Source organism: Poecile atricapillus, chromosome 8 (assembly GCF_030490865.1).
Source record: "Poecile atricapillus isolate bPoeAtr1 chromosome 8, bPoeAtr1.hap1, whole genome shotgun sequence".
Classification (NCBI taxonomy): Eukaryota; Metazoa; Chordata; class Aves; order Passeriformes; family Paridae; genus Poecile; species Poecile atricapillus.
In genome coordinates this window covers 6458577-6471515 of record NC_081256.1, presented here as the reverse complement: position 1 = coordinate 6471515, position 12939 = coordinate 6458577, and the positions used below count along the sequence as shown (strand labels likewise).

At 58.3% G+C, this 12939-nt stretch overlaps 1 protein-coding gene across 3 annotated transcripts; it reads left to right on the top strand.

Annotated features, from left to right (window-relative positions):
* Positions 1-7721, top strand: AMOTL2 (angiomotin like 2). 3 transcript variants are annotated; one of them, XM_058844163.1, is made up of 10 exons: positions 1-115; positions 1145-1935; positions 3225-3447; positions 3928-4072; positions 4210-4302; positions 4910-5205; positions 5307-5599; positions 5726-5937; positions 6222-6362; positions 6543-7721. In XM_058844163.1, the coding sequence occupies exons 2-10, from the start codon at positions 1232-1234 to the stop codon at positions 6599-6601; spliced, it is 2166 nt and encodes a 721-aa protein (XP_058700146.1). In that variant the 5' UTR covers positions 1-115; positions 1145-1231; the 3' UTR covers positions 6602-7721. The 3 variants fall into 3 exon arrangements, with proteins under 3 accessions (XP_058700146.1, XP_058700145.1, XP_058700144.1); XM_058844162.1 differs by having other exon boundaries at positions 6219-6362; XM_058844161.1 differs by having other exon boundaries at positions 6207-6362.
* Positions 7722-12939: the final 5218 nt, after the last annotated feature.

The window sequence follows — 12939 nt, the reverse complement described above, 5'->3', positions numbered from 1 at the left end:
GGCGGAGCGGGGCGGGACCGGCCCCACATTCCGGGCATAGCAAAGCCCGGCCCGGCCCCCGCGGCCCCGGGACGCTCAGAGCTGCCGCAGCACCGCTCCGCTCCGCCATGCCCCGGTGAGTTCCGCCGCCGAGACCCCTGACCGGCACCCGGGACCCCCCGGCACCGGGAAATCCCCAGCACTGGGACTCCCCCGATCGGCACCGGGACCCCCCGACCGGCGTCGGGACCCCCCCAGCACCGGGAATCGCTCGGTGCTGGCTTCCCACCCCCTCCCCCCCCCGGCACAGGGAACCCCCTAGCACTGGGACGGCCCCGACCGGAACCGGGACCCTCGACCGGCACCGAGAGCCCCCCGACACGGGAATGCCCCTCGGGGGAAGAGCGCACCCCCGGCACCAGGAACCCCCCAGCAGGGATCGGGACCTCCCTCGGCACCGGGACTCACCCGGACCAGCAACCCCGGGACCAGGACCCCCCTGAACCGTCCTCCTCCCGGCCGGGACTGGGACACCCCCCTGGGACTGGGTCTCGAACCTCCCTGGCCCAGGGAAGCCCCCAGCCGGGATTGGGATCCCTCCACGGGAAAAGGGCGCCCCCCGGAACCGGGTCCCTTCTCCCCGGGACTGGGACTCGGCCCCCCCCGGCATCTGGACCTTCCCGGAGAAAAGCCCCTCTCCCCTGCCGGATCCCACTCCAAGGACTGGGAACCGTCCCGGCACTCTCCCAGCCGGGACCGGAACATCCCCACGGCACCTAGAGCCCCCCCGGAAAACATCCCAGGACCCTCACCGGGACTGGGACACCTCTGCAAGTCCAGGACCTCCCTGTCCGGGGATGAAGGGTCCCATCCATCTCCCTGTGGCTCTGTGCCCGGTCCCGTGGGGCCGCTTCATTCCCCATTCCCGGGCCAGTGCCACTCCCGGGTCCATGGAGCCAGCCCCAGGTCCCAGCCCCGGCCCCGGGTGCGCTGAGGGTGCCGGTGCTCGGCCACCCCTCTGCTGCTCCGTTCTCCCGCTGCCGCCACGGGCTCCCTCCCCTCCGGCACGTCCCGGCCAGATTCCTGGCAAACAATCCCGCTTCCATCAGGATCCGCACTGTCCTGCCCCGGCTGCTTCCCAACCATCTCTTTTTCCCTCTTGCAGGTGTCTCGGCGTGGCCGGTCGCTGTTGAGGTCCCCCGGGACGCCCTTCTCGGGTGGAATCGTGGCTCTGCCGCCGGCACGGACGGACATGAGGACGGCAGAGGACTCGAACGGGACGGTGCTGCACCGCCTGATCCAGGAGCAGCTGCGCTATGGGAACCTCACGGAGAACCGCACTCTGCTGGCCATCCAGCAGCAAGCCCTGCGCGGCGGCGGCGCCGGGAGCCCCCGCTCCTCCCTGGAGAGCCTCAGCCCAGAGGAGAGCCAGATGGTGCAGCAATCCACGCGGCAGGAGCCGCAGGGCCAGGAGCATCACTCCGACCACGTCTACTTGGAGAACAGCGTCTATCGGCTCTGCCCGCCCAAGGGCGAGGAGCTCCCCAGCTACGAGGAGGCCAAGGCGCATTCCCAGCTCTTGGCCTCGCAGCGAGGAGCGGCCGGTGCGGGGATCCGGCCCGAAACAGCCCCACGAGGGGCAGAGAGCGGGGCCCGGCGCCCCGACGAGGGGCTCAAGGACCTGAAGCACGGCCACGTGCGGTCGCTGAGCGAGCGGCTCATGCGGATGTCGCTGGAGAGGAACGGGGCCAAGGCGCAGAGCCCCATCAGCGCTTCTCACAGCTTCCCACAGCTCTCTCGCCAGCTCGTCCCCCTGCGCGGGCAGCACCCTGAGGGCACGGAGCCCCGAGGACCGCCCCCGGAGTATCCCTACGTTATCCCTTCCCAGGACCCTTACCTGGCTGAGCCCCGACCCTGCTCCCGGGAAGGTTCTGGATTTCAGCATCCTGACATCAGGTAAACTGTGGCCCCTGGGCTCTGCTTTTGGATGCCTCCCGGGAATGTCCAGGATGGATGCTTGGAACTTGCAGGATGTGAAGGGCGGTGGGGGCCCAGGGCAGCTGCTCTTGTCCTCACTGGCTCAGGCCATGGGGGTCTGCTGGGGGAACCCCACTCTGTTCCTGCTCCCAGTTCCCCCAGCATGGCTGGGCTTTGCCAACCAATGATGAAAATCCCATTCCCACAGCAGACCCTGCCCCCTCCCCGAGCACCAGGAGGAATCTGGGGGTAATTTAGGGGATAATCTAGGAGCTGGATGCAGCCTAGGAAACAGCTAAATGTGGAATAGGTATAGTGCAGGGTAGAAGACAAATATGCTCCCCACTCCACAGAAACCCACCCTATGGTTCTGAGCTGGGAATGTCCATGTAACTTGGAATTGCTGCCGAGCAGAGCCTGGGTTGGTGCCAGCTGGTCTGTGGACCCTTTGGCAGCTCAATGCATCTGGCAAAGCCCCAGGCTGACCGTGAGATGGACATCTGGGGATCCAGGCATTGCCTGGAATTTGGAAACAACCTCTTCCAGTGGGGAAAATGATGGGAAGAAGGAAATTGGTGGCTCAATGGGAGGACACTCTGCTCCTAGCCCTGCTGATCTATCCAGGCAGAGAGCGATAGCATCTCCAGCAGGAAAACCTTCTCCTTCCAAGGAACAAAGAGGGGAAGGGGAGCTGTGAGGAAGATGTATTTATTCTTCCTTGCTCCTATATCATCCCGCAGGAATGCAGGCCCTTGGCGGGCAGCCTGCAGGGGAGCGCAGCGGGGCCGGGCTGTGCACAGCCACCCTAGGCAGGGTATTCCAGGTGGGATGTTGGGGTGGCATGCTGGAGCAGTGGCACAAAGGGCAGCCAGGCTGGCCTCACTCCTCTGAATATAAAAGGGACGTATCCATAGCTTTGGCAGTGAGGACCTTTGTCTGCTTTGCCCAGAATACAAGGGAAATGCCGGCTTCCAGGGTGCATCCCATGCCAGGCAGCCTGCAGCATTCCCAGGAAGAGAGGGGCCTGAGGGGCTGGGAGCCTATCCAGACCCACTGGCCAGGTCCTGGAGGGGTCAGGTCATGGCATCCCTGCAAGACGGGATTTGTGGTCAGAGAGCAAGCGCTTGCCAGTTCTAAAAAGCAGGATAGGCACTTCCACCTCCTTCGAGCTGACTTGGAGGCACTAGCACGTGCCTGATGGGATGCTGGAGTTGCAGCCAGCTCTCCCACCCTCCCAAACCGTGACACCCTCTCCTCGCTCCCTGCAGGGTGCTGCCCACCCCGGTGCCAGCCGCGTTCCTGCCGCTGTGTCCGGGCGCGCTGGGTCCGGCTGGCGTGGAGGCCCTGGTGAGCGCCCAGGCGGTGTCGGCCGGCAGCCGCCTGGCCCGGGCAGATGCCGTCCTGCGGGAGAACGAGAGGCTCCAGCGGGAGAGCGAGAAGCTGAGGCGGGAGCTGGAGAGCTGTGCCGAGAAGGCGAGCCGCATCCAGAAGGTGAGGGAATGGTGGCAGCCCGGTGTGCTCCCTGCCCGGGGGCATGCTCCACCAGCTGCTGTGAAAATTCACCCCCTTTAGTGATTTAATCCTTTCTCCTCCTCCCTCCTGCGGCTCGTTCCCCTCGGAGCAGCTGCGGGACTGGGGAGAAGGAGCCCATTCTCCAGTGGCCCTCTCGCTCCGCCTGTCCCCCCATCCCGGCCGCCACAGAAAGCCCTTTGTGTGGCCGTGCACAAGGGGTGGCTGTTCCCCGTGGCCGGGCTATGGCAGAGCCAAAATCTGGAGAGACTCTTCTGTAAGAAAAAAGCCTGAAAAAATCAGTTTTTCCCTCTGAAAAATGTACTGGGGGTCAATTTGAGGTGCACTGAGGTACTCCAGCAGCTCAGGTTGGGCTGAGCACCCCAGCTGAGCTTTGGCCAGCATCTCCCTTTCCTCATTCCATGAATATCTAACCCTGGCCTGTCCCTTCCTCCACTCCAGCTGGAGAGCGAGATCCAGCGCATCTCAGAGGATTATGAAAACCTCGTTAAGGCGTCTTCCAAGCGGGAAGCCTTGGAGAAAGCCATGAGGAACAAGAGAGATTGTGAGATGCGACGGCTCCAGGATTTCAACCGGGACCTGAAAGGTGAGGGACCCTCTGTGTCCCCATCTGTGGGTGCTCTGTGTCCCCCAGCTGTTTCCATGGGAAACCAGGCTTTTCCCACTTCCTCCAGCTAAAATCTTGTATTTAAATCTTAATTGGGTTTGATTGTTTTGGACCAGAGCGATTGGAATCGGCAAACAAACAGCTGGCCAGCAAGACACAGGAAAACCAGGAGAGCAACCAGGGCAGCGTGGCCAAACTCCTGGCGCAGAGTAAGTCCCGGGGGACACCCGTCCTTGCCCGGCTCCCCGCGGCATCTGCGAGCGGAGCTCGGCTGGAGGAGGAGGCGGGTGTCGGGCGGCAGCTCTCGCCCTTCCCCAGGGAGGATGGAGCAGCTCTTGGCGCTGGACTCGAGCCATTAATCCCGGCGGCCGGCCGGCGGCGTGACCCGCATTCCCCACATTCCAGCCGCAGCTCCGGCTCTTCCAGCACCAAGCCCGCACTCCCGCCCCACGCCAGCCCGGCCGTTCTCTCCCTCCTCCCTCCTGCACTTCACAGCCATGCCAGCCTGGGATTTTTTGGGGGAAAATGTACTTAAATTTTAGCAGAGAGACGTGATATTGGTGCTAGTAGGAAGAATTGCATCCCCTTCCCTAAGGTGGCTGGATTCACCCTTCCCGAGCTAAAATTTAGGCTGGAATGTGGCACGTGGAGCCTTTTGACCATCTGCCCAAGTGGCTGGAATGCCCCTGACCCCCATTTGATAGAAGATCTGGAGGAAGGGGTGGCATGGGCAGATATCGGGAAGAATCCCTGCTGGGCTTCATGGCCCAGCCTTAGGGACGGCAAATGTCTGAGATTTGTGGGGTTCCCTTGCAGGCTACGAGCACCAGCAGGAGAAGGAGAAGCTGGAGCGGGAGGTGTCCCTGCTGCGCAGCGCCAACGAGGACCAGCGGCGGCGGGCAGAGCTCCTGGAGCAGGCGCTGGGCAGCGCCCAGGCACGGGCGGCCAAGGCAGAGGCCGAGCTCCGGAAGAAACGAGCCTACGTGGAGAAGGTGGAGCGGCTGCAGGCGGCCCTGGGGCAGCTCCAGGCCGCCTGCGAGAAGCGGGAGCAGCTGGAGCTGCGGCTCCGCACCCGCCTGGAGCAGGAGCTGAAGATGCTGCGGGCTCAGCAGGTGGGTGCTGCGAGCCACGGTGGCTCCGGCGAGGCAGGGCGGGCGCTGCGTCCTCCCAGCACCTCCTCCTTCTCACTGGGGCTTTGTTTTGGCTGCTGCAGAGGCAGGCAGGCACCGCGAGCGGGGGGACACCGGAGCTGAGCGCCCACACGCTGTCGGAGCAGCTGAGGGAGAGGGAGGAGAAGATCCTGGCGCTGGAGGCCGACATGACCAAGTGGGAGCAGAAGTACCTGGAGGAGTGCACCATGCGCCAGTTTGCCATGGATGCCGCGGCCACGGCGGCCGCCCAGCGCGACACCACCCTCATCAGCCACTCCCCACGACACTCCCCCAACAGCAGCTTCAACGAGGACCTTCTCCTGGCCAGCCACAAGCACCAGGAGATGGAGAACAGGTAGTCCCACCTTGCCAGAGGCATTTGGCCCCCATTAAACATTTTCTGCGGTCTGGTCGGGCAGTGCCTGGATCCTCCCCTCCCCATCCAGCTCCTCCTCCAGCTTCTGCCTGTCCTCCTCTCCAGGTTAAAAGCCCTTCATGCCCAAATCCTGGAGAAGGATGCTGTCATCAAGGTCCTGCAACAGCGCTCACGGAGGGACCCCAGCAAAGCCCTTCAGGGCTCCCTGCGGCCGGCCAAATCCGTGCCCTCCATCTTCGCTGCCTCCGCCGCCCCAAGCTGGCCAGGGGCTGGCCAGAGTGACCGGTCATCCGAGGGCAGCTCCCGTGGCAGCACAGGTAAATAGGGACACCTGCCCCACTCCCTACCTTCACTTGGTGGTGGGGACCTGTAGTTTTGGAGTTAGAGAGCTTGGGGAGGGCTGATTCCTCCAGGACCAGCCAGCAATCACAGAATCACAGAATGGTTTGGGTTGGAAGGAACCTTAAAGCTCATCCTGTTCCACCCCCTGCCATGGGCAGGGACATCTCCCACTAGACCAGGTTGCTTCAAGCCCTGTCCAGCCTGGCCTTGAAAATTTGAATCCCTTGCTTTGAATCCCTAACAGAGTCTCCTCCAGCAGGCAAAGCCGTCACTGAAGGGACAGCAGTGTCCACTGCCCTTCCCTTGCCATCCCACTCAAAGCACGGCAGCAAGGACGGCAGCACGCAGACGGACGGAGCGGCCGGGAGCAGCGGGCAGGGCGAGGGTACCGGAGTGCTGGGTGAGTCCCCCCAGATGGCACAGGGCAGGGAGTTGGGATGCCCCAGCACGTGGGCTTAGCATCCCTGGAAGGGTCTTTGCACAAACACCAGCAATTTTTTTAATGCATTTTTAAGGCTGCAGCTGAGTTGGGTGGGATAGAACCCCTGCAAATCCCTGTAAATTCCTTCTTTCTCTGCAGAGAGCTTGGCCACTGCCAGAGCCCCGGACCTGTCTGACATGGTGGAGATCCTGATTTAAGACCACCCAGGGCTGCACGGTGGCCCCTCCACCCTTCCTGCCAGCATGTCGGGATGGAGAAGCGTCTGGGAAGGAGGGACCGAGCTGGGAGCTCAGCAGTGTCCCCTCAGCTGGTCTCAGGAGTGACTCCAGAGTACGGGAGGGTCACCGTCCCCCTCCGTACCCACATGGGGCCCTGGCTGCGCAGGGCGCGCTGGAGCCCTGGGACTCTGCTCCATCCCCATCCCAACTCCATCCCAACTCCATCCCCATCCCAGCTCCCACCTCTGGGTCATGGCCATCTGTACCCACCCAGGTGCTTGGCTTCTGACTGGAAAATCCCTCTCTGATCACCTGAACTGTACCCACAAGCTGAAGTCTGTGCACGAGGGCAGAGCTGGGAGGGATCCTCTGTGGGTCCCATCGACCACCCGGATCCACATGGCCAAGCCAAGCACTGGGAGCACCAAACTTCCACCGCCTGCATCCTGCCTCTGGGTTTGCATCACAGGAGGGCGAGGGCTTTGTGATGGGCTGACAGTGAAACAAAAGTGACAGTGGAGGGGATGAATGGTGGAGGAAAAGTGGAAGTGAAAGGCTCTGAGGATGCTGATGGAGGCAGTGGGATGTGCTGCCCTTCTCCTGGCTGCATCCCCCGGCTACTGGCAGCTGGCTTCTGCCCATAGCCAGCGCTGACATCCCGCTCCTCAGAGCTTCCCATCCTTGCCCTTCATGTAAATATATATATTTTTCTCTATTTCTTTCCCCTTTCAATGTGTGCATTTGCTGGCCAACTGCATTTTTTATTTTTCTCTCCCCAGACACGTAAAAAATGCGTTCGGTTCTTGTGCATTGTTTACAAAATGGAAAAGAAACAAAAAATTATGAAAGAGGAAAAAAAAACCCAAACCCCATGACTTAATATATTTTATATTAATATTGGTATTTCTTTTTAAGTATTTTTTTCGTGCTGTGAACTTTTTTTCCTGCCAAAGATGACAAGTTCTCGTTTGTGCATTTTAAGTTATCTTTAAGTATTTAAACATAAAACTGGCTGTTTCGTTACGCCGCCCTATACCGAGATTGCTGTAGCATTCCACTTGGTATAACAATATTTTAATAAAAAAACCCCAAATATTGATCCATGGATTCTCTTTTTTTCCATGCAATGTGGAGAGATGGAGGTGCCACGAGGGGGTGAGGGTCTGGGAGTGCTGGACCCCCTGGTTCACATATCCTTCCCAGCTTCCCAGGGCAGAGATTTGGGGTGCAGCTACATGGGAGAGGAGAAAAATGCTTAAGAGCATTTCTGCATTCCCAAAAATCCCATTGGGATCCCATTCCCCTCACCTTCATGGGGAAAAAAGATGGAGTTGCCTAAAAGTTTTGATGTAGTTTCCTTCCTGCTCTGGCATTCCTGCATCCCTGTGTCCTTGATCTCTGCATCCATAACTCCTCTGTTAACTCTGACTGTTAACCCAGCACTGCCAAAGCCACCACTAAACCATGTCCCCAAGTACCACATCTACACGTTTTTCAGCATTTCCAAGGATGCTGATTCCAGCCCTTCCCTGGGCAGGATGCCTTAGGACTCCACTGAGGATCTGGTACCGGGTGGGACAGTGATGCTGAATCCCAGCTGAGCCCCAACCTTCCCGCTCAGGAATCTGGAAGAAGTATGGCTAAAAAATGAAAAATTGGGCATTTCTATGGCTGTGGGACAGGTCTCCATCCCTGAGGAGCAGGTTAAGGAGACTTGGAGCAATGCAGAGCTTGGAGCTGGGATCCTTCTTGCACCTATGGCTTCTCCTGGGTGTTGCAAGCAGGGAAATCAGCTCCGCCCATGCAGAAGGCTGAAGAGGACCCTGAAACGGGGCCAGGGATGGGAAGAACAGGGTGGGAAGCTTACAGGGAACTGCTGAGGTTGGGAATATGTCTGGGGGATCCTGGCTGCCTCCAGCCAGGGCTGTACCTGCCCTACCTCCCCCAGCTCCTGCTGCTCCAGAGCCCGGGAAGGCCGGCAGCATTCCTGGCATACCGCAGCTCTCACACCCCACGCTTTATTTACCAGAATCCGGATGCAGAGTGGCCTGGCTGCAGGTCTGGCTGTTTGCAGGGAGCTTTCTGGGACAAGGGACTCAGGGAATGGGTTCCTGTTGAGAGCTTTGCCCATTCACCCCCAAGGCTCTTGGTCTCTGACAGTCAGAAAAAAGTACAAAGCCCACCTGTGGATAGAGGAATTGGGCTGTAGGGAGAGGATTATTCCTAAATCCAGCAGGTAGTGCAGGAGGTCCCAACTCCTCCTGCCAAACTTTTCAAGGAGCTGTGTGCTTTGATAGGGATGCTGTTCAGTCAGAGCAACATCCCAAAGGAGCTGCACACCTTGGCCATGGAAGCTGCTGTGGGGGTGTGTTATCACCTGCTCTATCCTCACAGGCATTTCCGTCCTCCCTTCCCACACCATCTCCCTGGATTTCACCATCGGCATTGCCTGGACCCACTGTCCTTTATCCCATGTCCCTGTCACCACAGCATGGCTGAAATACCATGTGGGAGCCAAACTTCCTGCTCCCATCCCTGTGCCTTTGATCTCTGTGTCCGTGATCCTTGCATCCCTGTGTCCCTGCATCCCTGTGTCCTTCTGTTTCTGCGTCCTTAATCTCTACATACCGGTATCTCTGCATCCCTGTATCCTCAATCCTCGCATCCCTGTCTAGAGCACAGGGCTCCCATGCTCTGGAAGGGGGTGCTGGAGATGCCTGCAGAGCTTCTGGCTGGGCTGGCACCTGAAGAGATGGGAAAGGGCCAACAGGTTCTGCTCCAAGCGCCACCAGTGTCACCCCGGTGGCTTTGGGTGGGATGCCCTATCCCGGGGCAGCAGCTCTTGTGGGTGACAGGGAGACAGCTCTGCTGCTCCAGGGCTGTCTGGGGAGTTCTGGTCCCTCTGTGGTCACAGTGGACTGGGACGAGGCCAAGGATCTCCTTGGGGCTCTCTGGCTGTCCATCAAGCCCCATTCCCAGCCAGGAACACCTCATTCCCTTGATGCCACACCACAGCAGCCTCTCTGCAGCTTTGGTTCCTGCTTTCCCTCATTTCTCTTTGGAGAACATTGGAACTTGGTCATTGGAGCATCCTTTGTGGGCCCTTGCTCCTTCTTCTCCTCTCCTTGTGCATCCCCAATCCTTTTCCACTTGCTGAATGCTAGAGCTGAATAGGGAAAGACAAGCTCACCACAGTCTCCTTTGTATGGAAAACTGTTTTAAAAACAAAAAAAATCCTCACCAGAATCTGGGAGAAAGGGAATTTCACCCTCCTTCCAAATAATGCCAATCCTCATGGGGGAAGCCTGGCAAGGCTGTGGGCCAGCCCTGCAGCCGCTTCCCAGCAAACCAGTCAGGCAAACTGGGTGCTTTCTCTCGCCTCAAGTCCCAGCTTGCTCGACGGACCGGCAGGAATGAAGCTCTCCCCGCTGGTCCTGCCGAACCCTTCCCTTCCCCCTCCCTCCCTCTCTCGTCCCAGCCCTTTCCCGGAGGTATCCCAAGCCTCCAGGCTCCTCTCTGTGTCCACACTTGTTGGGGGGTGCCCTCCGGGCTTTCTTCTGCCAGGGGGTCAACGCTCCCTTTCCGAATTCCTTTCATTATGATTTGCATTCCACAGCAGAGCGAGCCACCCCAAGGTGTCCTCTCCCTTCAGAAGATGTCTTGATTTTTGCATTCCCATCACCCTGCACCCCTCTGTCCTCAATCTGTGTATCCCTGGATCCTCATCCTTGCATCCCTGTCCCCCTGGTTTCCCTTGCCCCTGCGAGGGGGTGGCTGGAGATGCCTCTGTGGCAGGGATGGGATCACAGGATGGGGGTTGTTATTTAGGGGTTGGCCATGACACCCTCCAGGATGCTCCATCCACTCAGCCTTGGAGCGTGTTCCAGCTTGGGAGCTCCCTCCCCATCGTTCCCAGCCCCAGGACCACCTGCAGCCCTTCCTCCAGGACCTTTGGGGGTGTCCAGGTATCATGTTCTCACAGCCAGGATCACCACCCGGGCTCTGCTGGGCTCAGCAAAGCGGTCGGACCCGCGGTGCGAGCTCGGCGAACTCCTCATTCCTCCTCCGTGCGCTGTGCTGCCTGCCTGCCATCTTTGCATGCAAACAGTAAACAGGCTGTTATTATCCTGGATGCTTTGAATAACTGTGGCTATTTTTTTCTCTTCCCAGTATTCTAAAAAGGCAAAAAATTCCCTGCGGTTTCTGAGTCAACTTTTTTTTTCCTCGTTCTCTCTTCTTTCCTTCCCACCACCTCTGTGACCTTGAAAAACCAGGCGGATGAGCTCCCTGGCTGTCTCTGCTCGCACCCGCTCCCCAGCCGTGCTCCGGCCGCTGCTCCCTGGGGCCGGCAATGATGGAATTCGGGCTGAGCCTGGTGGTGGCACAGTACTGGCATGGCAGGACCCGGCCTGCTGGGCATCTTGCTCATCTCTCCTGGATGAGGAGCTAGGGATGCTCAAGGTGTTAGGGGTACCAGAGGAGGATGGGGATGCTGAAGGCACTGGGGATGCTGGAGGTGCTGGGGGATGCTGGAGGCGCTGGGGATGTTGGGGCACCCAGGATGCTCGAGGTGCTGTGGATGCCCAAGGAGGTTGGGGATGCTGGAGGTGCTGGGGATGCTGGAGGAGGCTTGGGATGCTCCAAGATGTTTGGGATCCTTGTGGTTCTGGGGATCACTGAGGTGCTGGGGATTCTGGACGTGGCCAGGGATGCTGAAGCCACTGAGGGGGCTCCAGAGGGTGCAACTCACACAGATGTCTGGGGCGGGGGGGGCATGGGATGCTCCTCACTTTGCATCCCCAAGAGCTGGAAGGTGTGTCCAGGAATGATGTGGGCAGCTGGGAGTTGAGAGGGACACGAGAACAGCCTGATCATCCAGCCCCTGCATGCAGCAGGTATTCCCTGGTTCCCTCCACTGATCCCTTGACAGGGCTGAGACTCCTTCCTTGCCTTTCCTCCCTCCTCATCCTCCCTTGGAAAGCTTTCCCTGGACCAGGGCCTCTGGCAGAGTGGGGCAGGGGCCAGACAGAGCATGGCATGGGATGGCATGGGATGGGGGGGAAGAGAAGGGGAAGGGGAAGGGGAAGGGGAAGGGGAAGGGGAAGGGGAAGGGGAAGGGGAAGGGGAAAGGACATCCTGCTAAATCTGATGAGGGTTTTTTTGGTTGGTTGCTGAGGTTGGCAGCTGCAGGAAAATTTGAGAGGTTTGTGGCAGGTCCTGGCACACAGGGCTGAATCCAGCATGAAGGGCAAGTCCCTGAGGTGATGGGCCACATCCCACTGCAGGGTGCTGTAACATGCTCTGGAATAGCATCTGGAGGGAACCAGGGATTAATTAACTGGATGGAGAAAAACTGTGGTCATTAGAAGCTTATTTGGAAGCAAAGGGGCTTGGAAAGGGCACTTCCTCGGCTGGAGGGGTAAATGACATCCAGCTGCAGGAGATGGATGGAGCCATCGCTCCAGGCAGGGAAAGCCTTTAAAACCCACCCAACTTCATTTCCAAGGTCTCTCTCTCCCAGTACAGAGTCACTGCACACTAATGCTGCTCAGGCCATTTCAAGTGAAACTTCAGCTTCAACTGCTTTCCCATACAGAAGTGCCTTGGTTTGTTTTTGGTTTTATGTTTTTGTTTTTAATTTAAAAAACTTGTCTTCTTCCTTCCAGGAAAAATTGGATGTTTGGTCTCTCTGCCCACTGCAGGGGAAACATTTCATTGTGATTTTCCTTTCCCCTCCTCCCCCCTTTGGGGTTGAAACTCCTCTGAATAAACAAGCATTTAAGAATCTGAGTTGGTTAATAAAAGAGAAGGGGCCCATATCCCACTTTCCCAGAAAATCACAGAAATACTGAATTTTTTGGAAAACATTTGGCTTCAGGCCAAAGGAAAGTTTTAACTCCTGACACTTGAAACTGTATATGTACAAAGTTTCCTTGAAACATGGTAGGGGGGAGAATCACTTTCCTTGAATTTCCTCATTTTTCATTTGAGAAAGCTGGAGAATAAAAAAAATATCCAAGTCTCAGGGAGAAAAACACAAACAGAGAAAGACAGAATGTGAATTTTGGCCTCGATGGAAAATGACACAGGCTGGAAAATATTCCCACCCGCATTTTTACAGCCTTAAAGTGCGATCCTGTTATTTTTTTCCCTCTTGCACAGGGTCCAGCATGAAGTAACACTACCCAGCCTAGAGATCCCATGGCATGTCCCAGGAATTTGTAAGCAATGTTGTATTTGCCGAGTAAACAGGGTTCGGGACAGAGGGTAGGTCAGGGCCACGTGTATCCAAAGCCACTGGAGAGCAGCTCCTGCCA

Bases quoted from the DNA above. Each gene is read 5' to 3' on its own strand.
- AMOTL2 (XM_058844161.1), top strand. From the start codon at position 1,232: ATGAGGACGGCAGAGGACTCGAACGGGACGGTGCTGCACCGCCTGATC. The intron at 3,448-3,927 runs GTGAGGGAATGG...CCTCCACTCCAG, and splicing joins AGGCGAGCCGCATCCAGAAG to CTGGAGAGCGAGATCCAGCG. The intron at 6,363-6,542 runs GTGAGTCCCCCC...CTTTCTCTGCAG, and splicing joins CGAGGGTACCGGAGTGCTGG to AGAGCTTGGCCACTGCCAGA.